The sequence below is a fragment of the Sesamum indicum genome, linkage group LG6, assembly GCF_026168435.1.
Source record: "Sesamum indicum cultivar Baizhima isolate 11 linkage group LG6, ASM2616843v1, whole genome shotgun sequence".
Classification (NCBI taxonomy): domain Eukaryota; kingdom Viridiplantae; phylum Streptophyta; class Magnoliopsida; order Lamiales; family Pedaliaceae; genus Sesamum; species Sesamum indicum.
In genome coordinates this window covers 1,190,675-1,215,802 of record NC_142662.1, presented here as the reverse complement: position 1 = coordinate 1,215,802, position 25,128 = coordinate 1,190,675, and the positions used below count along the sequence as shown (strand labels likewise).

The 25,128-nt window shown below is 38.1% G+C and overlaps 4 protein-coding genes and 1 long non-coding RNA gene across 7 annotated transcripts; 3 read left to right on the top strand and 2 right to left on the bottom strand.

Annotated features, from left to right (window-relative positions):
* The first annotated feature begins 410 nt into the window (after positions 1–410).
* Positions 411–10,265, top strand: LOC105165702 (CLIP-associated protein). 2 transcript variants are annotated; one of them, XM_011084800.3, is made up of 21 exons: positions 411–894; positions 2,324–2,479; positions 2,613–2,675; positions 2,875–2,943; positions 3,111–3,276; positions 3,627–3,785; positions 4,056–4,153; positions 4,536–4,610; positions 4,684–4,752; positions 4,835–4,920; positions 5,000–5,117; positions 5,298–5,396; positions 5,475–5,817; positions 6,048–7,828; positions 8,027–8,128; positions 8,330–8,434; positions 8,521–8,595; positions 8,687–8,755; positions 8,868–8,936; positions 9,586–9,687; positions 9,844–10,265. In XM_011084800.3, the coding sequence occupies exons 1-21, from the start codon at positions 562–564 to the stop codon at positions 10,000–10,002; spliced, it is 4,296 nt and encodes a 1,431-aa protein (XP_011083102.1). In that variant the 5' UTR covers positions 411–561; the 3' UTR covers positions 10,003–10,265. The 2 variants fall into 2 exon arrangements, with proteins under 2 accessions (XP_011083102.1, XP_011083101.1); XM_011084799.3 differs by having other exon boundaries at positions 3,624–3,785.
* A 1,541-nt stretch (positions 10,266–11,806) lies between these two features.
* Positions 11,807–14,324, bottom strand: LOC110012113 (uncharacterized). 2 transcript variants are annotated; one of them, XR_016066250.1, is made up of 3 exons: positions 14,184–14,324; positions 13,269–13,434; positions 11,807–12,061 (listed from the first exon to the last, which is right to left on the bottom strand). It is a non-coding gene; the product is annotated as an uncharacterized LOC110012113 (long non-coding RNA). The 2 variants fall into 2 exon arrangements; XR_002287206.2 differs by having other exon boundaries at positions 13,269–13,439; positions 14,184–14,321.
* PIL5 (phytochrome interacting factor 3-like 5) lies at positions 13,434–18,814 on the top strand. Its single transcript, XM_088882290.1, has 9 exons — positions 13,434–13,727; positions 13,854–13,998; positions 14,097–14,874; positions 16,921–17,019; positions 17,099–17,164; positions 17,257–17,322; positions 17,406–17,783; positions 17,955–18,033; positions 18,461–18,814. The coding sequence occupies exons 2-9, from the start codon at positions 13,907–13,909 to the stop codon at positions 18,463–18,465; spliced, it is 1,563 nt and encodes a 520-aa protein (XP_088738416.1). The 5' UTR covers positions 13,434–13,727; positions 13,854–13,906; the 3' UTR covers positions 18,466–18,814.
* Positions 18,815–20,096: 1,282 nt separating this feature from the next.
* On the top strand, positions 20,097–23,677 carry LOC105165704 (26S proteasome regulatory subunit 4 homolog A). Its single transcript, XM_011084802.3, has 6 exons — positions 20,097–20,680; positions 21,110–21,355; positions 21,950–22,119; positions 22,190–22,406; positions 22,513–22,653; positions 23,432–23,677. The coding sequence occupies exons 1-6, from the start codon at positions 20,204–20,206 to the stop codon at positions 23,513–23,515; spliced, it is 1,335 nt and encodes a 444-aa protein (XP_011083104.1). The 5' UTR covers positions 20,097–20,203; the 3' UTR covers positions 23,516–23,677.
* A 129-nt stretch (positions 23,678–23,806) lies between these two features.
* On the bottom strand, positions 23,807–24,495 carry LOC148787628 (uncharacterized). The gene has a single exon (XM_088881790.1). The coding sequence runs from the start codon at positions 24,340–24,342 to the stop codon at positions 24,070–24,072; it is 273 nt and encodes a 90-aa protein (XP_088737916.1). The 5' UTR covers positions 24,343–24,495; the 3' UTR covers positions 23,807–24,069.
* Positions 24,496–25,128: the final 633 nt, after the last annotated feature.

Genomic DNA, 25,128 nt, shown 5'->3' with positions numbered 1-25,128 from the left:
TGATTTAAAAATACTTTTCAACTAATAAGATAATTAATTTATTCAACTTTTCAAATTTTGACATTAGTTGATATTTTGATAAGTTAGTTTTATTTATTTTTTTAGTATAATATGTTTGTTTATATATTTTATTTTTAGTTTATAATATATTTTAAAATATGTATATATGTATATGTGGAAGGAGGGGTAGTGAAAATACAAACAAACAAACAAAAACAATATTGAATTTTCAAAATATTTTTAGTGTTAGTGTTTGTAAATTGAGAGATGGAGCGAAAAAAATTAAAAAGATGAGGAGAAAGACAAAAGGCCCGCAGAGAGAGAGAGTGGCAGAAAGGGTAAATAGACATTAATTTACGGCAGTAAAATCATTTTCAACAGCCCCAACTACACACATAATTTTATCCTCCTCTCCGTCAATCTAGCAAAACCCCTTCTCTCTCTCTCTCTCTCTTCACACTTCCTCTTTCTTCACTCTCCCCGCTCTCTGCAGATCCGATCCTCGGTGCGCCAGATCACTGCCTACAATATCCCCAAATTACCCCTATCGTCGCCGCCGCCATGGAGGAGGCCCTGGAGTTGGCGCGTGCGAAGGACACCAAGGAGCGGATGGCTGGCGTCGAGCGTCTCCACCAGCTCCTCGAAGCTTCTAGAAAGAGTCTAACTCCATCGGAGGTGACGTCACTGGTCGACGTTTGCTTAGATCTCTTGAAGGACAACAACTTCCGAGTGTCGCAGGGCGCGTTGCAGGCACTCGCCTCCGCTGCGGTGCTCGCCGGCGAGCATTTGAAGCTACACTTCAATGCTCTTGTCCCCGCGGTGGTTGAGAGATTGGGTGATGCAAAGCAACCGGTTAGGGATGCGGCTAGAAGACTGTTGCTTACTCTCATGGAGGTATGGTGTACAATTGTTGATACACTTATTTACTGTAATTGCGAACTCATTCCGTTTTGGTCCTTAAACTTTCATTGCTATTGGAATGGTGTAAATTACCTGGTGCTTTCGGCTTCAAATGTGTTTTCCCGGTGTCAGGAGGATTTAAATTTAAATTTTTTATTTTTTTGATTGCTTTTCTGATGAAAATCAATTGAGATGACTGTTTCCTATGTTCTTGAACTTTTGGCGAGGACTTTTAATGAGCAATCGGAAATTGAACGGGTCCTGTATTTTCTCATTTCGGCCTTGTAACTGAATGTGGAATTTATTTTGCTTGTTGAATTATAAATACATTTTCTTTTGAACTATAGGGTTCAAAAATAGGGGAAGCCTTTGTTATTTTAGAAGTTGCTAATAGATCATCATATTTTCAGTTTGATTCTTTCCTGCAGCTGAATTGTTTTGTGTCCTAATATACTTCAGGAAGATGGAGTGTCATTTATCTATAGTTGGTAACGTTTCAAGTGGAATTTTGGCTCTCTGTATAGATAAGCTTTCCTCAACTCTGTTAAGTGAATAGCTCAACTTAAATAGGCTGTGAAGATTTCATTTAGGTTTATGGAGTTCATTAAAACTTCTAGGTACATGGAAAGAGCATCATATTCATAGAACATGCTTGTTATTTTTGAAGCAATGCCTCATTGGATTTCTCCAATTTATCAATTACACTTGTAACTCAAACCATTCCTGGTAGGTATCACATTCTACATCACCACATAACTTAGTTACGCATTTTAGGCTAGCTTAGGTTCATGTAAAGCAATGGGAAGAGGTTGACGAGATCAAAGGTGTACTAATTTCCTGGGAAGTGTACTTTTTGTACTCTTCTGTATTTAGTGAACCACACATAGAATTTACAACATTTTCTCACTTTGAATATCCCTGGAAATTTGCAACATATCAAAGTTCTTACACTACTTTGATCATATTTCTGTTATTCCTCGCATAACCCCCAACTCAATCGAAAGAGTGTGAGTACTATTACTTGCCCATGCGCAAAGTTTGATAATTTGCTGGAGTTCCTAGGACCGTATAAAGTAAATGTTCTGTGGGTTTTTGTTTGAGAAAAAATATTGTCCTTGGGCTCTCACTATCACTTTTCCTACATTATGCTCCCACTCTGAAATGTCTAGTTGATTTAGCTCATGAGAGAGAAAACTCAAGTGGTGTTTTTCATTTACCTGTTTCCTGTCCAGAGTGCTGCATTATGAATTCAACCTTTTGCATTCTTCCAGACTTCCACAATCCACACTCTAATGGCAATCTACTGTATTCATCATTCAGCTGAATCAGCTATTGGAGTTGGGATCTTTAATGTGGTATTGGATGTTAAGATAAATTCGTTAATGATTCATGCTCAGAACTGAGAATGTTGTCTCTGCTGCAGGTTTCTTCACCAACAATCATTGTTGAAAGAGCAGGATCTTATGCTTGGACACACAAAAGCTGGAGAGTTCGAGAAGAGTTTGCTCGTACAGTCACGTCAGCTATAGGTTTATTTGCATCTACAGAACTACCTCTTCAACGTGCCATTCTTCCACCCGTATGTTGATTTTCTTTATTTTCCATTGCTGCAAGTTCACATTTTAGGTTAAGTTTAGAGGGAAACAAGAGTTGGTTTTCACAGAGGATAGCTAAAAAGAATTGATGGTCTCATGTATTGTCTTGGATATCAGATTTTGCAGATGTCGAATGATCCAAATCCTGGTGTGAGGGATGCAGCTTCTTCGTGTATAGAGGTTAGGAATATCGGTGATAAATTGTTTTCTGCCAACACCAGCACCAATTGTTATGTCTAACCTTAATGCGATTACCAGTGCTGCTAGTAGCTCTCTGTTCTATGGAGGGATGCATATGCTCATTGTACTCACTAGTCAAGAATTGCTTTATTTTCTTCTTGTTTGACGATCTTTGTTTTCGTCCTCTCTTTTTCCCCAGGAGATGTATACTCAGGCTGGGCCTCAGTTCCTCGAGGAACTGCACCGACATCATCTACCTACATCAATGGTAATTAAGAAACTCTCAGTTATGTTGCTTGTTGTGCTGTTTAAGCATTGATCCCGAAAATAGCATAATGAGTTTTGAACTTTAACCCACTTAAACTGACCCTCTATTTTTGCGGACATAAGGTTGAAATAATTCTCAAGTATTCTTTGTTGTGATAATGTCTGCAGTTAAAAGATATTAATGCCAGATTAGAAAAAATTGAGCCAAAGGTTCACTCTTCAGATGCTATTGTGAGCAATTACTCATCTAGTGAGACCAAGCCCACAATGCATAATCCAAAGAAAAGTAGCCCCAAAGCAAAAAGCTCAACGCGTGAGGTTTCTCTCTTTGGAGGTCAGTACACATTCTTATGGCATGGTTATTGTTTATTATGTATTACATGTTAGAATCAACTCAAGCTATTCCTTTTCAAGAATATAATGTTTGGTCTGGTTGCTGCTTGACATCACTAACTCATAGAATCATATAGTTCTTTTGTACAGTAAATTGGCTATACATGTTAAAATGTTTGAGGATTATTTTTTACAGCAAAATTATTATACATGTAGTTCACTATTCAAGCACACAAAGGTGGAACTATTGGCATTCGCTTGCTATGGTTCAACACATTGTGAAGTTACAGTGTTGAGTGTTCACAAACCTTCATTGTTTAACTTCTTTTGTACTTTGACTCTGAGCAGCAGATGGTGATATTACAGAAAAGCCTGTTGAACCAATCAAAGTGTATTCAGAAAAAGAGCTTATAAGGGAGTTTGAGAAGATTGCCTCCACCCTTGTGCCTGATAAAGATTGGTCTGTCCGTATTGCAGCCATGCAGAGAGTTGAAGCCCTTGTTCTTGGAGGTTTGTTGAACACTAATTACACAATTTAAGGCCTGGTTGTCCTTTCTTCTTTCGAATGTCATGTTGCGTGCCAATATCTTTCGTGTAGGACTTTCTTGTCCAAACTACATGTTTGAAAAGGTCAACCTGATAACTTACTGGAAAGAGAATTTTATGGTTCATGTTGCCTAATCGAAGTGCATACTTCCTGCATTAAGTTTTGCCCTCTATTTACTAATCAATTCTGTGACTGGGAAGGAAATACTTGATACTTTCAGTTCTATCATTCAGGTGCAACTGACTACCCCTGTTTCCGTGGACTTCTTAAGCAACTGATTGGTCCATTGAGCACACAACTCTCTGATCGGCGATCTAGCATTGTGAAGCAGGTGTTACGCTAAGTGATTGCATAACTATCCCTGTCCAAGTGTTGGCTCATTTAAATTACACAGATGAGGCTAGCATTGAGTTGTTATTTGCAATATTAAAATTTTAATTATTAGCTTTATTCATATAAATTTCAACTCTGCTTAAATTTATTCCACTATATGCTTCTTCGAGGTTTATCTTTATGGAAGGTCTCAAGATGTGTGTTGGCTTTATAATGTAATTGACAAGGCGAATGAAAATATACATGCTTTTATTGTGTGCTGAGAGCTATTTTTCTTTATCCTAAAACTACTTACCTCTCCGTATAAGAATGTTACCAAAATTTTGAAATATGCTGAAGTTTTCTATTTTGTGTTGCTTCTTTCCTGGTCAATTTGTTAGGCTTGCCATTTGTTAAGCTTCTTATCGAAAGATCTCTTGGGGGATTTTGAGGCATGTGCTGAGATGTTTATTCCGGTGAGAACCATTCTTTCTTTTACATGAAAACGATTTAATTCTTCTCGATCTCACTTTCTGCCCTGTAATTTAGGTCCTTTTCAAGCTTGTTGTGATAACAGTGCTTGTAATTGCAGAATCTGCGGATAACTGCATAAAGACGGTAATACGATAGTTTCTTCAGCTTTTTCTTTTCTTCATTTCATATATGCTTTTTGATTTGTGACAGAATTTGTGATTTTCAGATGTTACGCAATTGTAAAGTTTCCCGAGCGCTTCCTAGAATTGTTGACTGTGCGAAAAACGACCGCAATGCTGTGCTCCGAGCAAGGTATGATTCTGCTTCCTCCGAGTTCCTTGGCCTACTGTTCCTTGTGCTTTTGTAGTAATGATTCTATTTTGTAAATTAGGTGTTGCGAATATGCACTTCTAATTCTGGAATACTGGGCTGATGCGCCAGAAATACAACGCTCAGCTGACCTCTATGAGGACCTTATTAGATGTTGTGTGGCGGATGCAATGAGTGAGGTATATGTATCCTGTCCTTGATATTGCTCTTTGTTTTGTATGGATGGAGCTTACTCAACTGTTCTGCAGTCAATTATCATAAGTTGTATCGGTATTTGGTCGTGAACTCGTATCAATGTTTTCCAGTAACTGCACAGAGTCCTTTCTTATATCCATAACTTGACACATTAAGTTCAACAGGTTCGATCCACTGCAAGGACTTGTTATAGAATGTTCTCGAAGACCTGGCCTGATCGCGCTCGACGCTTATTCTCGTCTTTTGATCCTGTAGTTCAAAGGGTACATGCATTTATAAGCTTTCACTCTGAACCCTTCCCATACTTTCAGTGCATGAGCTAAAAGGTAATGTTTGTCCAGGTAATAAATGATGAAGATGGAGGAATGCATAGAAGGCATGCTTCTCCTTCCATTCGTGAAAGAAGTTCAAACATGTCATTCACCTCTCAGACCTCAGCAGCTTCAAATATACCTGGTTATGGGACGTCTGCTATTGTTGCAATGGACAGAAGTGCTAGTTTAACTTCAGGGACATCTCTTACTTCTGGATTACTACTGTCACAAGCAAAGACTGCAGGTAAGCCTGCAGAACGTAGTCTGGAGAGTGTGTTGCACTCAAGCAAACAGAAGGTCACTGCCATAGAAAGTATGCTGAGGGGTTTGGATATATCTGAGAAGAGCAGATCCTCCAGTTTGGACCTAGGTATTTACTTGTATATGCTTTACTACTACTTCGTCCCTCGTAACTTGTAATTATATTCTGCTATCCAAAACCCATTTCATTGGCTCTGACTGAATTTCATAATTCTGTTGCCTGTCATTATCAATAAAATGTCTGATGCATAGCATCTTGAATCGCTTGTGAATGGCTGATGCTAATTATCTTGAATTTTATATGGATGGCTAGCTATTTAATTTTTTTCCCTAGTGCAGGAGTTGACACGCCATCATCTCGTGATCCACCATTTCCCCTTGCTGTTCCAGCTTCAAATAGTCTTGCAAGTTCTTTAGTAGATTCAGCAGCTGGTATTTCTAAAGCCAACAATCGCAATGGAGGCTTGATGTTGTCTGATATCATCACACAAATTCAGGCTTCTAAAGAGGCTGGTAAATTATCATATCATAATAGTGTGGGAAGTGAACTTCTGTCAACACATTCTTCTTACTCGGCCAAGAGAGCTTCTGAAAAGGTACATGATAGAGGATTTATTGAAGAAAATGCTGATTTAAGGGAGTCAAGGCGACATATGAACTCCCACGGTGATAGGCAATTCTTAGACACACCATACAGAGATGCTAATTATAGGGATTCACAGAATAACTATATACCGAATTTTCAACGTCCTCTTCTAAGGAAGAATCCAGCTGGGCGGATGTCTGCTGGTAGGAGGAGGAGTTTTGATGACAGTCAGCTCTCACTGGGAGATGTATCAAGTTATTCAGACAGTCCAGCTTCTCTTACCGATGCTCTAAGTGAGGGGCTCAGTTCTAGTTCAGATTGGAATGCACGGGTTGCTGCATTTAATTATATTCGTTCTCTGCTACAACAAGGCCCAAGAGGCATTCAAGAAATTATGCAGAGTTTTGAAAAAGTCATGAAGCTGTTTTTCCAGCATTTGGATGATCCCCATCACAAAGTCGCACAGGCTGCACTTTCAACTCTTGCAGATCTTATTCCAGCTTGCAGAAAGCCATTCGAAAGTTACATGGAGAGGATTCTGCCCCACGTTTTTTCTCGTTTGATAGATCCAAAGGAATTAGTTAGGCAACCTTGCTCGACTACATTGGACATTGTTGGTAAAACATATGGGACTGACTCTCTTCTACCTGCTTTGCTACGTTCATTGGATGAGCAGCGTTCTCCCAAAGCAAAATTGGCTGTTATTGAGTTTGCTATAGGTTCATTTAACAAGCATGCATCAAATTCTGAAGGTTCTGCCAACAGTGGCATCCTTAAGCTGTGGCTTGCAAAATTGGCACCACTTGTCCATGATAAAAATACAAAACTGAAAGAAGCAGCTATAACATGCATAATATCTGTCTATACGCATTTTGACTCCATTGCAGTATTGAATTTTATTCTTAGCTTATCCGTTGAAGAACAAAACTCCTTGAGGCGAGCCCTCAAGCAGTATACTCCTCGCATAGAAGTAGACTTGATGAACTTTCTCCAAAGCAAGAAAGAAAGACGTGGTAAGTCATATGATCCATCTGATGTGGTTGGAACATCCTCGGAAGATGGGTATATTGGAGTATCAAAGAAGGGCCAGCTGTTTGGAAGGTATTCTTCTGGTTCTGTTGATAGTGATGGTGGTAGGAAGTGGAGCTCTCTTCAAGATGTGTCTTTTACCACAAGTTCTGTTGGTAACCTAAAATCGGAGGATACTCACGAGAGTTTGCATCATGTGGTGGAGACTAACTCAAACACTGATGTTTCTACTTCGAATTACAAAAGCTTGAAATATGCACCTAACACCTCCAGTGATAATATTGGATCGTGGGCAATAGACACCCGTGCAAACACAGAGGTTTCTTCGACGCCACGTTTGGACATTAATGGACTCCGTGGGTCTGATCATCTTCAAAAGTCTGCTGACTTTGGGGTTGACAACGAGCCTTCATCTGAACTGACACTAAATTATACTAAACTTCCTGCTTTGAAAATGAATACTGCAATAGAAACAGGACCAAGCATTCCCCAGATTCTTCATTTGGTGAGTTTTTACCTCCTTTCTTTCTTCACATGCTGCTATTGTTCGACAGTCTATGCTCCTGACCGTCATTTTATCATCAGCATGACTTTGATGTCATTCTGAATTATAGTACAAAGCACCTCAATTGCAGTGCTGGGAGTCTTCTGAATATTTCTTTTCTGATTTTCTCTCTTGCTTTTCTCCCTACTTGTTGGGTAGATTTGTAACGGGAATGATGAAAGTCCTACAGCAAACAAGCGCAGTGCACTTCAGCAGTTGGTTGAAGTTTCTATATCTAATGATCACTCTGTTTGGGGCAAGGTACGACTGATATCACGTTTGTCATTTTTCTCCTGGCTCTGTCTATTATCAGATTTTAGGTTCTTTGGGCCGCTGCAACTCCAAATAGGAGTTTTGGTCCACTTTTTGGGTGAGGGAGGGACGTCCGAAACAAGTTTAAAACTTATTGCATGAGTCTGAAAACCACATTTTAGTAACTTGGTAATTATTGGCATATTTCAGTACTTCAACCAGATATTGACGGCTGTACTAGAAGTGCTGGATGATCCTGATTCATCAATTCGGGAGCTGGCGCTCACACTGATTGTTGAAATGTTGAAGAATCAGGTATATTGTCTGTATGCCTACAGTTTGAATGATGTAAACCGAATTTCCCTCTTTCTTCCATCCTCATGATCTTTTCTCTCTTACAGAAGGACTCGATGGAGGATTCTGTTGAGATTGTAATTGAAAAGCTGCTTCATGTGACCAAGGACAGCATTCCAAAAGTAAACTTTCTTTCCTAAAACCATATCTGCTGAACTGTGCTTCTCCTCACTGGTTTCCTCTCCATCTTATGGTGTCTACTCTTGGATTCAGGTGGCCAATGAGTCAGAGCATTGCTTAAATATAGTATTGTCTCAATACGATCCATTCCGGTGTCTTAGTGTAAGTACTATTTGTTATTCATTTCCAGTTCTAGACACCTGTTGTATTTGGATTCTTCAAATTTTCATTATTGACTTTAATCTTGAATTTTATTCTTGCCTTGATATGACAGGTTATTGTTCCTCTGCTTGTTACTGAGGATGAGAGAACTCTTGTTACGTGCATAAACTGTTTGACCAAGGTAAACTCTCTGAAGAATGTATATAGCCTATGAGATGATAGAATGCTTATTCCTAATTTTTATTCTGAAAAAAAATGCAATATGGTTTTAGATTTTTTCTTTGTTACTCCTGATTTGTCAATTTGTTTCTTTCGTCATATAATTTTGGTGCTCTTGGACGCATGGTAACATAATACTGGGTTTTGCCACTATTTTCACAAATCTTAAAGCTCTGCTGGAGTAGAAAGTTTTTGGCTATGGCTTCATGAATTAGGAACATTTGCTGCATGTCAGAAATGTCAGCTTTTGTGCACTATACCTTCATCATATTTGCAAATTTCACTAAAGGTTTTTTTGGTGTATTATTTGAGTGGTCAGCATTTCGAGCGTTAACAGGAGCAGGCTGTTTTTGTTAATTCTTGCCTTCATCATTATTTTACCTTCTATGTCTTTTGTTTTATCTTCATTATACTTCTGCAATACAGAACAATGTTATCTTATACTCCATCCGGTTTTAGCTATTTATCAATATTATACAAAACAATTTAATACTTTTAGTTATAATCTTTTACTGTTACAAAAACATATGGTGTTCAAGAGATTATGGAACCTAAGATATTTTATCGCATTTCAAGTGTTGTGCACTCTCATGTTACTTTTCTATACGTAGCTTGTTGGAAGGCTCTCCCAAGAGGAACTGATGGCACAACTTCCCTCATTTTTGCCTGCTCTTTTTGATGCATTTGGGAACCAGAGTGCAGATGTCCGCAAGGTAGCAAAACGATTATTCTGTGTTTGCTTGCTAAAGCAAAATGATAAAACTCAAATTCCAAGAACCTTGAAAATCTACTTTAACCATGAAATCAATTTTTTGCTTCCGGAAAGAATGTCATTGGAGAGAGTATTTACATCTTCCTTTGTATTGCAGACTGTTGTTTTCTGTTTAGTCGACATCTATATCATGCTGGGGAAAGCATTTTTGCCATATCTGGAGGGGCTTAACAGCACACAACTACGGTTGGTGACAATTTACGCGAACAGGATATCACAGGCAAGGACTGGTACTCCAATTGATACCACCCAATAATGAGCTGCTTCCGGTATGGATGTAATGTTTGGTCCGGGTTGTTAATTTTGATGGTTTCAATTTTTTTCTGATGTGTATGCTTTGTATATTTGTGTGAAATCTTCTAGGGAAGGGTTGAGCTGATTCTGTAATTCTTTATATAAAGTTTGTTCATATTCTGGGTGCGTTTTGGCTTTGGTGAAATGGGTAGAAAGGAGTATTTGGTGTGTCAAAACATGGTGCTGTACGGGTATGTGCCTATAATGAATCATTTCACCCCTACAGATGTTGATTATTTTGGATTTGTTTTGTCATGATATTATCAGAGGGATATTGAAAACATTTGTTTAGGTCCTATTTGAAGGTGAAGAGTGAGTGAGGTCGAATTTAGATGAAGATACTCTAAGATTTCCAATACATGCATACCCCAAGGCGGATCAACAACATGGCCCATTAACCTATCGAAGTGGGCTCAACATAACACTGGCCTAATTTTGAGATTTATGACAAGTAAAACGACACTATCTTAGACTTCGGCGACTTTCACCACCGAAATTTCCGTGTTATGGGTTTCTGTCATTAGACTCCTGTAACTCATTCCACTCTAGGAGCACTGTCCGTATATTTTCAGAAAGAAGAAAAGGGAAAAGACCATTCTAAACGTACGGAGGCTGACCTTGCTCTTAGATATAAGTCAAAGTGGCCTGGGCCCTGATGATATCCCTTAGTGTTTCTTGAGGTGCCGACATCTACTGTACACGCAATCAGCAGGGCTTGACATGTCAAACATTGCATGTGTAATGGTTTCCCCCTGTCTATTTGGGGCGTGTATGTTGTGGGGAGCGTATCATGTGAAAACCACTGAATAGCGTTGTTTCAGACTGTTTAGTATAATGTAAATTCCACCGCGGAATGTATATTTGGAATTTTCAGACCTGATGCACGTGAATTAGTAGGTGGGAAGATTTTTGCCGAGTGAAGACAAGAAAAAGAGTTATAAACTAATATGCAGCCTTCTTGCACTATATATATTTTCTGTTGTTCTCTTTTTAAGGAATTTTAGAAATATGTGTTGCAATGTAAGACATTTTCGAATATGCGAAGCCACCAATAAGTGGTGTGATTGTTGAAGTACATAAAATGATTGATGTCTGGAGGAAGGCAAATAAGACTACTCCATGGATGAGATTAGCGTGATGCCAATGTTCCTTATGTGGATCAAGAATCGAACAAAATAGACAGTCACCCAAAAGACCAACTTGAACTGGAATAATAAATATGTATATATGGTGATGGTGAGAAGAGACGGGCAAGAGTGTCATTTTCAGGGGACTTAGTGCATGCACATTGCATAGTTTTGAGTACTACTTGTAGGCCTGGAAGCATATGCCTCGTCCCCATCACTTGCTTAATTAGATGCCCTCAGCCTGCTTTTCCATTTTGATTTATTTTATATATATATATATATATATATACACACACACACACACATTCAGACTACATTTCGAGTCATCAGAACATTTCCCACCTTTTTTCCAATTTTTCTTTTGAGTGAAGCATCAAATACATATATATACTTGTTAATCAATCATCAAAGAGTACCAATAAATGCACAATCAATTACTAAAATAAACAAATCTGTTTTCCTGAAATATAAAATGGACTTTTTCTCTTCTTCTCTGAAACCGTAACTTTTTCATTTCCCAAACTATTATAAAAAATTTTAGACTAAGTTTTAGCCTGCGATTCTTGCTGTGCATAATCTAAATCAATTACTATTATACGCATTATAGTCTAAGTATTCACAAATTTAAATGCACGAAATTCCAAAATTTGATGACTTTTTATATTTTTCCAGTACATATATATATATATATATACATACATAACAATATTGTGCTTTCTGGAAAAACACAAAAACTGAAAAGAAAGTTCATGAGCACACACGTGCAAAGAATATTTCTGCTAAACTACCATAACTCCCATATGGCAATTCAAAAGATCAAGCAATCTATTTTAATAATTCTACATAAACAAAGCTTAATCACTAGGCATGTGGGGGGTTGTTGGCTGTTGTCATCTGTATCAATAAACAAACTTAATTAAGATAATGTTTTATTAATTAACTCAAGTAACTTTTACATAGCGACAGTTTATACAGTTAATTGTCGTTATCATCAACTTAAACAAATCTAAGGAGGCAGTAGTTAAAGTAGTTTTATATTAGGGACAGCATGATGGATAATGCAATAATAGTACAGAAACCACTTTGAGCAATGGGAATTAAAAGTTAAAAAAAGTTGTCAACAGGTGTCCTTGTCAGATTATCTTAAAGGTTAAACCTACTCATTAAACAGTTGTAACTTTCTTTTTAATTAAATTATAATCTTAGAGTATCACTATCTGGAAATAATAGCATAGGATTGGGCGCTTATATGATTAACCAAAATATGGCTTAGAGTCGCCGTACGTATGCTTTTCTTTGCTCACTTCCACTAGTATTTTAGGTTTATCATATACATACCAAAATCTTGTGATTTTATTTATTTATTATTATTATTATTTTATTCGGAAAGGGTGTGACCACATCTTGACTCTTCAACAGAGAAATTATAATCACAAATGTAGAATGATCAATCATATGACATGAATTATAATAAAGTATATAATTAAATTTGATCCCCAAAATTTAAATTCTTTATTGAAAAGAAAAGGTCTCCTAGGATAGGGTAAGTTAAAGAATTGAATTGAGGAACCGAACAATCTCGGAAATGGGAATGCATAAGCATTGAAATTTTAACAAAGGGAAAAATATTTCATGCGTGACGCCATTGCATGAATCTTAATTTAACTAATACTACAACATTTTTCCGACTTGTTTTGTTGCGTTATTAAATAAAGCTTTTTCATTTCTAACTAGCTAATTATAATAATCATTTCATAATTTAATAAGTTTTTAAGTCTTAAATTTAATTATATTTCACAAAATGACCAGATATCAAGATCTGGTAATAGAAAATACTTTTGTCGGCAACCACAAAATTGAATTCTATCATGTGTGGTCAGGTTATTATACTAAGAAAAAAAAACAGACAAATATATCACATCCTTAACTTTAATTGATTGACCAACTCAGATGTAGATGCAAGAGTCAAACCCAGTAATCAAATGTAAAATAATTAGTCTGGAAACAGGAAAGCATAGAGAGAATTAAATTGCTACCACATATATGGAAAGAAAGTTTTGGGCCGCAGGAGAGAATGAAGTAGAGTAAGAATGATACATACCAGGATTTGATGATGATAAGTGGATGATTGTTGTGTTGTAATGAAATGGGGAGTGGGGACAGAGAAGCACTGTCCGATGCATACCGTCTGCATCAAACTTTTTCGTCCTTTACTTCTTCGCAATTAGCAATATTCAATTTGTTTGGAGCTGAGAGAGAGGCCTTATCTTCCCTTGCAGCAGAAAAAGCCATTTACCAATACCACAACCAACAATATATAATAACCTAAGCAGACTTAAGAGAGAGAAAGAGAGAGAGAGTATTGCAAATATAGTATAACTGCCCTCAGTTCACACTCTCCTCAACTTCCCCTATTTGGAACACCATTTCATTCATTCAACACCAGAGTTGGAAAGAATAACCCAAGACAATTGCAAGAGTCTTCTATATGTAGAGTGGAGTTCACTGTGGATTGAAGATTCTTTTTTTTTGTGAGTGGGCTGCAGAGCAATCAATATTGGTATTAGCTCTCTTATTCTGTTTGAGGGTTGAAGAAGATGAACTTTGCTAGATTACTAGTTATTTCCTGCTGAAATTTGAGACTGTGCGGAGCTTTTCTTTCTTGATGTGAATTTGTGCTCTCCAGGGACTATTCATTTCTTTTTAAAGATAATTCATTTGGAAGTCTATAAACTGAGTATGAATCACTGTGTTCCGGATTTTCACGAGATGGAAGACGACTTCTCACCTCCTATGCCTTCTGGATTTTCCAGATCCATAAAGCCTGCAACGTAAGCTTTTATTACTAGCAATCTGTTTCTGATTCTTTCAATGGGTATAAGTTTAAGCAAACATACATGTGAGATGCGATTGTATTGTTTGAACTTAGAGGTGAAGAGGAGATCATGGAGTTGCTATGGCAAAACGGCCAAGTAGTGATGCAGAGCCAGAATCAACGACCATCAAAGAAGAGTACCTTCGGCAGTGGCAGCGGCAGAGGCGAGGTAGTGATTCCGGCAGAGAGAGAGATCCGATCGAGCGGCGAAGAGCAGCAACATTTATTTATGCAGGAGGATGAGATGGCGTCTTGGCTTCAATATCCACTCGATGACTCCTCCTTCGATCGCGATTTCTATACGGATCTCCTATATTCAGCTCCTCCTCCGCCAGCGCCCATCCCCACCACAACACCTTCTAGACCGGTCTCAGAGATCCGCCCGCCGCCGGTTCCGCCTCGGCCGCCTATACCGCCGCCGGCCATCAAACCGGATAATCCCCCACGCTTACAGAATTTCGTGCATTTCTCGAGGCTTCCTAATAGACCGAGGACCGAGCCGACACCGAGGCCATCAGTAACAACAGCGAGGGAATCAACCGTGGTGGAGTCCAATGAGACTCCGAGGTATGCGCCGGAGTCTAGAGTTTCTCACACGGTAGCGGACAGCAGAGCGCAGGTGAACTTAGAGAGCCGCACTGCCACGGCGGGCGGCACTTCCGCGAGGACCGGAGAATTAGGAGCTGGTACATCCTCCGGCGGCTCCGGAGCCAGTTTCACCGCCAGCGAGCCGCCACCGCCACCGCCACCGCCTCCGCAGAGAGCGCCGCCTCCCCCAGAAGACCGGAAACGCAAAGCAAGAGAAGCTGACGACAACGAATGTCAGAGTGAGGTAAGCAACAATCCCTACTTATGATTGTCTTTTAATTCTAAATACCGCCAAAACACCTAAATTAGAACTCCTAATTCATTTTTGCTTGTTCCCAAACTATACCGTCGGTTAGAGCCATCTAACTAACGTGCGCAGAGCGTGGGCATGGCCTCATTTTTATATAAATCAAGTGTTAAGAGAGTATATTAAAAATTAATATAATTATAATAACATATTTTAGTTTCTGTCGGTCCTCATACTAATATTTCACTTAATATCCAAAACTCTACTTCAATATCACAATGCTAAATCTTATCGAGAGCCAGCCCATATTTTAATATACTATGTAACATTCAAAATATATTTACATCATGATTGAATTAGGTGATATATAAAAATCAAGATCAACATTATTAGATATATTATCTTGTAATCGATTCAAACCTGTACTCATATAATAATTTGTGCTTTTGTTTCGAAAAGAATAAAATAAAAAAGTTCTATTTTCGTACCACTTGCATATACAAGTGGCATAACATATTCCACCTAAAAGATAACATACATAATCATCTGTATCTGTATCTGTACTGTAATTAAAAAATAAAATTTTAAATTCAAAATGGCGAATAATACCAAATATATAAATCATTATATAATGTAATAAATCATATCCTGCATCATCAATCCAACTATATTGGCATAGAATTATCTCAATAAAATTTTATAAAAAAATAAAAATAAAACAACTTAACCGACGTAAAACTAATGTCGTCGTGGGGGTGGGGCACGTTAATATTTCGGCGGGGAGTGCACCACTAGGCTGCTGCCCTTAACACGTGGCAAGTGATAATGCACAACAGAGATTGTGCATCTGAGGCTGGCCACGTGGAGGGGTCAGAACCACAAGTTTCTTCCCACCAGGTGACAAGAGTCCCAGTGCGCACCCGGCATAGTGTAGAAAATGAATTTGGGGGGCAAAAGTAGGAGCAGTGCGCCGTGAATGGAGCAGCACGGCGCGAGAGAGGGCAAAGTTTTCAGCGCGGGGGTCACCCCACATACTCAGACCAGCTTGTCCTTATGTTGTCTAATTGCGATTTACCGACGACCCTTGGTGTTTGCAGACACACTTCACACAATACATTATCACACATATTGAGACTGCGGCTCTAACCGGCATAATAACCGTATGGTCCGTATCCCAGAAGGTTTATTTTAAAAAATTTCTCTTGTTTCTATTCACCATTCTTCACTTCTTTTTTCTTTTTTTTTTCAAATATATATATATATCATAATTGTTTTTTTGTCTGTTCTCACTAAGTACAAAATTTTAGAATTTTCTGAAATTTATTTTATTTTAGATTTGTCTCATCTTAAAATCTGAGAAGACAGTTCTTACAATCTGATAAGACAGTGCTGAAAGTATGACTGATTGAGCTGTGTATTTCAAATTGTTCTTTTTTTTCTATAATATCTATAAACAATAATTTTAATATAGAATTGTCTGTTTAATTATAGCATGAGGCTAGATCAAAAAGAAAAAATTATAGCATGAGGAGTCTTGTGGCTTGAAGCCATGGTTATAGTCACAATAAGGTTGCAAATATCCTGTAGTTTATAACAAGATTAACCATGATGTGTTTATATCAAATAACTTGAGTCCTTGAGCATAAAAAATGAAAATTGGTATTCACTAACTAAATTTGGACAACTCTCTTCTGGTTTGTGGCGAATGCGAATGCTGTAATGCAAAATTTTTACAAGAAAAGATTATGCCAAGAATGATATCTTTGCAAAGATTTTTTCATATGAACTATGTTTTAAAGTATCGAATGATATGAATCATATTATGTCCGCACAATTATGCACAACTACTGTAGTATTCTTCACAATTTAGTGTTTTAACACCTAATTCATATACACTAATAATGTATGGTTGAAACCAAGCAGTGAATTATTTATAAAACAAATTTTCCCTTCGGCTCTACATAAAAGCAAGATCATGGCTGCGAAATGTGTATTTTAATTTTTACCTCTTTATTTAGCTTTTGCTACTGTCTGGTGTTGTAGGACATTGAGGTTGAGGCTGGGGAGGCTAAAAAACAAGGCCGTGGTTCAACCTCAACAAAGAGGTCTCGTGCTGCAGAAGTCCACAACCTATCGGAAAGGGTATGTACATGTCCAAGTTTACGCTACGTTTCATGCTGAAGTTATTTGCTTAGTTACTTGGATGTTGTTATGTATGTAGAGGCGTCGAGATAGAATAAATGAAAAGATGAAGGCGCTGCAAGAACTCATACCTCGTTGCAACAAGGTTTGGATTTCCGGATATTACTTCACTTGTCTTGAACTAATGCTATACAATACTTTGTATTGAGTTGTTGTTTTGCTTTCCTCAATATTTAGTCTGACAAGGCCTCGATGTTGGATGAGGCGATCGAGTATTTGAAATCACTTCAACTGCAAGTGCAGGTAGAGTTTGCTTAGTGTCTTAATCGAAACTTCACTTTGTGTTCTTGTAAAGAAGAAGCTCATTGCATGTACAATTATTGCAGATGATGTCGATGGGATGTGGGATGATGCCTATGATGTACCCTGGCATGCAACAATACATGCCGGCTATGGGAATGGGCATGGGTATGGGGATGGGTATGGATATGGGGATGAACCGCCCGTATCCATCTATGTTACCCGGTTCGGCAATGCCAAATCCAGCTGCTGCAGCACATATGGGTCCTAGATTTCCCATGCCACCATTTCATATGCAGCCAGTTCCAGTGCCTGATCCTTCAAGAATCCAGGCTCCTAACCAAACAGATCCCATATTAAACTCAGTTACTTCCCACAATCCAAACCAACCAAGAATGCCAAACTTCATCGATCCATATCAACAGTTTCTCGGTCTCCAACAAGCACAACTACCTTTGCCACAGGCAAGTTTAACCCCTAAGGTTTCATTTGCTTCCATTTTTCGATATTTTTGTTCTGTTTTTTGCACTTCAATAAAGGATTGATTTGGGATTCTTCTCAATTAGAAATTGGAGACTCACAACTGCCTTTTGGCGTTCAGAGATACTAACGAATCCCGCTATTTTGTTTTGTAGAACCAAGCAGTGGTGCAGCCTGGTGTCAGCAAGCCGAGTAGCAGCAAAGATATGGGCAACCCTGATAATCAGCAACCTGGTAAGACATTGCTGTAATTACATCATATCAACCTTAGACCATTGGATCAAACCTCCAACTTTTGAACTCCCAATACTGGTTGCAATAGAAGCAGACATGATCCAACTTCAAATACTCCAATTCATTCATGTAAAAACTGAGTCTAGGAACTATTACATTGTATGACACTGCTTGTTGGTCAGGTCAAATTAAGGATACATACTCGAGAGTTTCATAATTTAAGGTTGTAGGACTGGCTGGGAATCTTTAGGACTAGGACTATATGCATTACAAAAATAACCACCTCATCTAAATGTTTACGTTGTTGGAGGCTCAAGACTTGCTTTAATTTGGTACCATATATGTTAAATGACTACTTTATTTAAACTGTTAACGAGAAAAATCATTTAATGTTTTAACATCTCTAAGTATTGTTGCACATTTGCAGGTTGATTCAGTGAAAAGCGAACGAGGGGAGGCTTTCGTTCTGCCCGACAAAATTTTGTAAAGAGAGAGAGAGAGAACGACAAAGAGAGAGTAGAGCCCAAGTACATTCCAGACCCTCTTAGCTAACATCATTTATCGTATTCTAACATGTAACCCTTATCTTAGTATCGGTCTTTTCTCGTTACTTAGTCTTGGCTCTGGGCAGAGAGATTCGTGAAATTCAAACTGGAAACAGTAGTTTTGAGGAAAGGCAGTATAATTTTAGTGAGGATACGATAAAGTTGGAAAATTTTTATTCGAATCAGGTTCGACCGAATAATCAAATCGATACAGTATAAATCTGTTACATTTGTCATGTATTTGGTCAAGTCTTCAGAATTATATATCAATTACATGACACTTGTCATAAAATTGATTCAAGCCGATCAAAGCCAACGAGGTAGTCAAAGCCTTGATGTGCATGCATGCCTTCTTATTTTGATCCACTTTACTTAAAATAAAGGGAAGGGATGGTGGTTGGTATTCTTTCTATTGGTCTTTAGTCGTTAGGATCTTTACCCGTTTCTTAGGGTATGAATATGTATATTACGTTCACTTTCTACCATATTTAGAAATAAAGATCTAGCAAGCCACATTTGTCCTATAAATCTCATTTTTTATGGATTTTGTTTTCGTACTTGTAAAATAATTTAAGAAAATATCGTGTTTTTGGTCAATCTTTTTCAATATAATTTTATTTGTGACTTTTTACTAGTAAATCTCATAAAAAAAAATTTCTTCCAATTTTAGTCGTCACGTCCATTTTTGTTTTCAATAATTAATGAAGCAGTTAGCAATCTCATGTGCAGTTTCGAACATTTGTTGTTTATTTGGATAGTTTATAATAAACTAATATTATATTAATATCACACATCAAGGCTAAGCGTGCAAAATTCATACCAACTCTATATTTGAATTATATTTTTATAATAATAAAATCTAAAATGTAACGTTAAGTTATAATGAGGTTGTTTGTAAACATTTAAAAAAATTGTTTATCAACTTATTACTAAAAATAAATAGAAAAGTGGTGTTTTTAATGTATAATTTTTATTTTTAAACTGCTTAAATTAAGTTAATTTAAATAAAAAACTATAAGTAGTTTCACATCAACCTCCGATATAATTGTAATATTAAATTATTTTTCAGACATAGAAATTTAAACTTTATTGTTTTTACTTGTATATTAAAACACTCGGATCTCAGTAGTCTAAAAAAAAAATAATCTTTATAAATTTATTTTTACCCCAAAAATAGAAGATATTGCGTACAAGCCCCTAAATCTAATAGAAGAACCACACTGTCCAGAATACTTGAAAGCTTTCAGTTAAAAGGGGTTGTTTTGATTGTTTCCCTTAGTGCCCTTGGGCTTATTTGTAGATCTGCTCATAATAGCATGGGCTTGCCTTCATGAGTTTGGGCCGAAGCCCATGAATGAGGCAACTTTTGGGCCTAGTCATAAAAGTAATAGGCCCAATTTGGTTTCGGGTTCTTTATTTGTACTTCAACCTGTTCGTCCCAAGGCCCATTATCTCATATCACGTGGAACTCACGTGCCTGCAGAATACAACATTTCCATTTTCTGCTCTCTTTCCATTGGTCTCTGTCTGTTTACATTCTTTCTTGAAGGCAAAGACAACTCTTTCTCAGCTGCATAATCCCCACACAAACCCCAAATCCGAATCCTCAATTGCGCTTCGCAGCCATGGGTCAGGGCACACCCGGTGGGCTGAACCGGCAGCTACCCGGTGACCGTAAAAACGACGGCGACAAGAAGGAAAAGAAGTTCGAACCGGCGGCGCCTCCTGCTCGCGTGGGCCGTAAGCAGCGTAAGCAGAAGGGTCCGGAGGCGGCTGCTAGGATTCCGACAGTGACGCCGTTGACGAAGTGTAAGCTGCGGCTTTTAAAGCTAGAGCGAATCAAGGACTATTTGTTGATGGAGGAGGAGTTCGTGGCCAATCAGGAGAGATTGAAGCCGCAGGAAGAGAAGACAGAGGAGGATCGGTCGAAAGTCGATGACTTGCGAGGCTCGCCGATGAGTGTCGGGAACTTGGAGGAGTTGATTGATGAGAATCATGCTATTGTTTCGTCGTCGGTTGGGCCGGAGTATTATGTTGGGATCTTGTCGTTTGTGGATAAGGACCAACTTGAGCCCGGATGTGCCATTCTTATGCACAATAAGGTATATTTCCTGCTTTCTCTGTGTAAATTAGTGTTTTTTTTAATTGCGAGAGGTTTGGGTAATTAGGTTTTTAATTATATTACTGGGACTTTGTTTAATTTTGGTCTGCGCTAGCCGTAAGCATTCTTTTGGAGAATCAACAAATTCAAGAAATTTGAGCTTGTGAAGGAAGAGAGAGAACCGGGCTTTTTGTATCCATGAAATTTGAAGCTAGAATGTGGGTTGCATTCTTGTTTTTAGATACATTTTTTCTGTTGTGTCCACTGTCCAGGACTTCTTAACCAAAAAGGGAGAAACATATAATTAATTGAAGAAGAAAAGTTGGTCTCTAGAGAAAAGTTGTCCTGGAAAGAAGGCACCTCTTGGGGTTGGGAGGTTGGAGTTGCCTAATACAGTTGGTTAATTTCAGGAAACTTTCTTCTGTTGCAGGTTCTTTCTGTTGTTGGCCTGCTTCAAGATGAAGTGGACCCAATGGTATCTGTAATGAAGGTTGAGAAGGCTCCATTGGAGTCCTATGCTGATATTGGTGGTCTGGATGCCCAGATCCAGGAGATCAAAGAGGCAGTTGAGCTTCCTTTAACGCACCCTGAACTATACGAAGATATTGGTATTAAACCTCCCAAGGGAGTCATACTCTATGGAGAACCTGGAACAGGGAAAACATTACTAGCAAAGGTGTGTGCTCTTGTATTTTTATACTTACCTTTCAATTTGGCAGGGGGATATACTTTATCTGCTTTGATGAATCAGTAAATTCATATGATGAACTGTCTTTAGCATCTGTTATTTGTTTCTTAAATGATGCTGTTCGTCTTCATATTAGTCAATAATGAGGGGAACGAAACATGAAACTTCTTCAACTACTTTGTTGACTGCCATTTATGTGCTACCTTTCCCCTAGAGTGATATTTGCAATAATAATGATGAATGAGCTTTCAAGTGGCCTAAGCTTGAGAGCTTGCTTCCTCAAGCTTGTGAGAATTTCTTCTTACCTTAACTGTTTTAGGTAAGAGCTATTTTCTTGCACTTGATTACTATATGAGCTTAACTAATGGAGCTGAAACATATGGTGCCTTGGGGGGCCACTGTTCTGGATTAGTTGTTGAAAAGTAGCGTGTGACTGTCTCATTCGGATGGTTGCTGCATATGGCTTCCCATGGATTTGTTAAGGGACTGCTGTTTTTGCTCTATCAGACTGATTTGTTATGTTTTGTATGGTAGTTTGTAGTCAACAGTTGGTAAACCTCTTGTCTTCATAAATTTCTTCAGGCTGTGGCAAATTCTACATCGGCAACTTTCTTGCGTGTTGTTGGAAGTGAATTAATTCAAAAGTACCTGGGAGATGGTCCTAAGTTGGTGAGAGAACTCTTCAGAGTTGCCGATGATCTTTCACCATCCATCGTCTTTATTGATGAAATTGATGCTGTGGGTACAAAAAGGTAATTTCCAGAGTGTTAGTGGCCACGTAATAGGAAAAAGCTGGTACTTATGAGAGAATCATATCTGCAGGTATGATGCCCACTCAGGTGGTGAACGTGAAATTCAGAGAACTATGTTGGAATTGTTGAATCAATTAGATGGTTTTGATTCAAGAGGAGATGTGAAAGTAATTCTTGCAACAAATAAAATTGAAAGTCTTGATCCAGCCCTCCTCCGGCCAGGTAGAATAGATAGAAAGATTGAATTTCCCCTTCCAGATATCAAGACCAGGAGACGGATTTTCCAGGTATGCATGCCGTGATTTCTCGCTTAAGAAGTGTTTACTTGGTTCACTATATTCAAAATTTCCAATGACCATGCACCTCATTCAGTATTCTCTTGTTGATGTTCAGATACACACATCAAGAATGACTTTGGCTGATGATGTCAACCTGGAAGAGTTTGTTATGACAAAAGATGAGTTTTCTGGAGCTGATATCAAAGCCATATGTACTGAAGCTGGTTTACTTGCTTTGAGAGAGCGCCGCATGAAGGTAATTTGACAAAGCTTTCACCAGTTTTTCAGAATTCTCTTTAACTGGTTTTCATCATGAGCACCCAAAACACACACACACACACACACACACACAAATTAAAGGGAAAAGAAGGGCAGATATCATTTTCCCAGAGCGATGAGCACATTTGCTTAATTTGGTGCCAGCTTTTTCAAAGTAAAACCTTTATGGTTCACATAATTATTCTTATAAAATTATAATGCATGCTTCTCGAATGTGTTAATTTCTTGACATAAATCATGCAAAAAGGATACATTTTTGTTGTTGAGAATCCTATGGCTCTCTATTTTATGTTTGAATGCTAATTGGGGGGTATCTAACAGATTAAATTTACATTAGTAGACAGTTGCCCTGTAATCTGGCCCTATCAGTGTTCATTTGTGTTCAGAAATCCATCGTGTCAACTGGTGCAAGAGAAGTTTTCAGGAATACAAGATCTCAAGACTTTTCTAGTCATATACAAGAAGTTTTCAGGAATCACTTGTTAAAGAGTGGATGAAATTGCTTCACTGTTCTAGAATCAAAGTTAACTCACTTAGCCACTTCTCTATTTAGCTTAATGTTGCATAATTGCAAAGACATTGCAAGGTTGCTGTATTGCATAGGTTTCTCGTTTCTGAATGTTTAACATGCGGATAAAATCACTAGGAGGTGATTAGTGTATACCTCACTGTTTTATGATGACCTGATATTACTTTTGCCCTTGTATTTCATATTCTGACTGCACAGATTGACAAACTTAAACTATGATGATCAGGTGACACATGCAGATTTCAAGAAGGCTAAAGATAAGGTCATGTTCAAGAAGAAAGAGGGTGTTCCTGAGGGGCTCTATATGTGATGATTATGAGTTTACTGTTCACATCTTGTTCATTTTGTTGAACGCATCTTTGGTCATGGGCTGGTTATGACAATGATCATAAACGATGGAAATTTCATTTAACAGAAAATGTGATGTTACCGATAGCCTTCATTTATTTAGGAGGTATTCAAAGTTTCACAAGTTTGCTTGGAAATTACAGCAATCAGCTCTCTCCTCCCTTGTTTTGCTCTGCTTTTGGATGAAGAACTCGTGTTAATAGTGTAGGCTATGCAAATATCAACATAGAACTTGAAATTATCTGCCAGACAGTTATATATCCATACTAAAACCTTTTTATTAATCATACACAATCTTAGACTAAAACTTGCAGACAAGCTCAACCGAGTCAAGTTTTTAACGCACTCCAACAAGATAACATCAATCATAGCTACAGCCTACATGTAAGCAAAGCAAACCACACATAATTACGTTACAAATAAAAGTAAAATCTGCTAATACACTAGAACAATTAACCACCCTACATTACAACAACAGGCCAACATTCCAAAGCAGCCACACACCCGGAGGTAGCTTCAAGGATACGGCAAGTTCCCAGCACCACCAGCTCCGCCACCAAAGCCACCGCCCAATCCACCAGGGAAGCCGCCACCTACTCCAGCAAAACCACCGTTGGGCCCAGTCCCAATACCTCCAACGCTGCCAAATGGTATCCCATTGCTGCCAACGCCCCCGAAGAAGACAAAGTTCTTCTGATCAGTAACACCATCGCTCCCCGGCACAACCCTGGCTGCCGCCTGACAGGCCACGAGAAGAGCAACAAGAAACATGAAAACCCACCTCGCCATTTCCCTCAATATCTAATTTTCTCTAAACTTTAGCTCTCCCCAACACTCACTTGACACCTGAAAGAATTGTCAGCCTCTGCTGGCTTTTTAAAGAGAGTGGGAACAGAAATGGTGAGAAAGGAGCAGTTGAGAGCAATGAATGCATGGAAATAAATGTATATGAATCATGTGTTATGATATATGGGGGGTTTTCTTTCTAGATATGTAGGGTGGAGGGAAAGCATGAAGATTAAGTAGAGGAGATGTATATTTACAGCATGCACATGCCTTAGCTGGATACACAATTTATTGCCCTCAGCCACAGGCAACCAACAAAAACTTGGGACTCCTGCAAACTTTAATCTGATTAATCCTAATCCAACCTACTTTGTCTAGACTTAATTCATTGCATTTTTTTATTTATTATTCCCAACAAAGGGAACTTAATCATCTTTGGACATTGACTTTGACCAGACTCATTCAGACATTCTTTAATTTGGTTACTACATCATCATTCATACACTCGAAATAAATAGAGATAGTTTGTATAGTAATACTAACGTTTTCGGTAGGGTGAATGTTTAATTTTCTAAAAAACTTGAGTGGTTTGTGTAAATCATTTACACAATTATAGTTTAGAGGATATAAATATAATTATTCCTATCATTTATGCTGATCCTGAAACTTCCTATTATTTTTTGGGTTTTTCCATCCCCCCCTCCCCCCCTAGTTTCCTGGTACAGAAACAGAACTACAAGTAAGGAAGTTTGAAGCACAGAATAACAAAGAAAAACTTTTTTCCAAAAA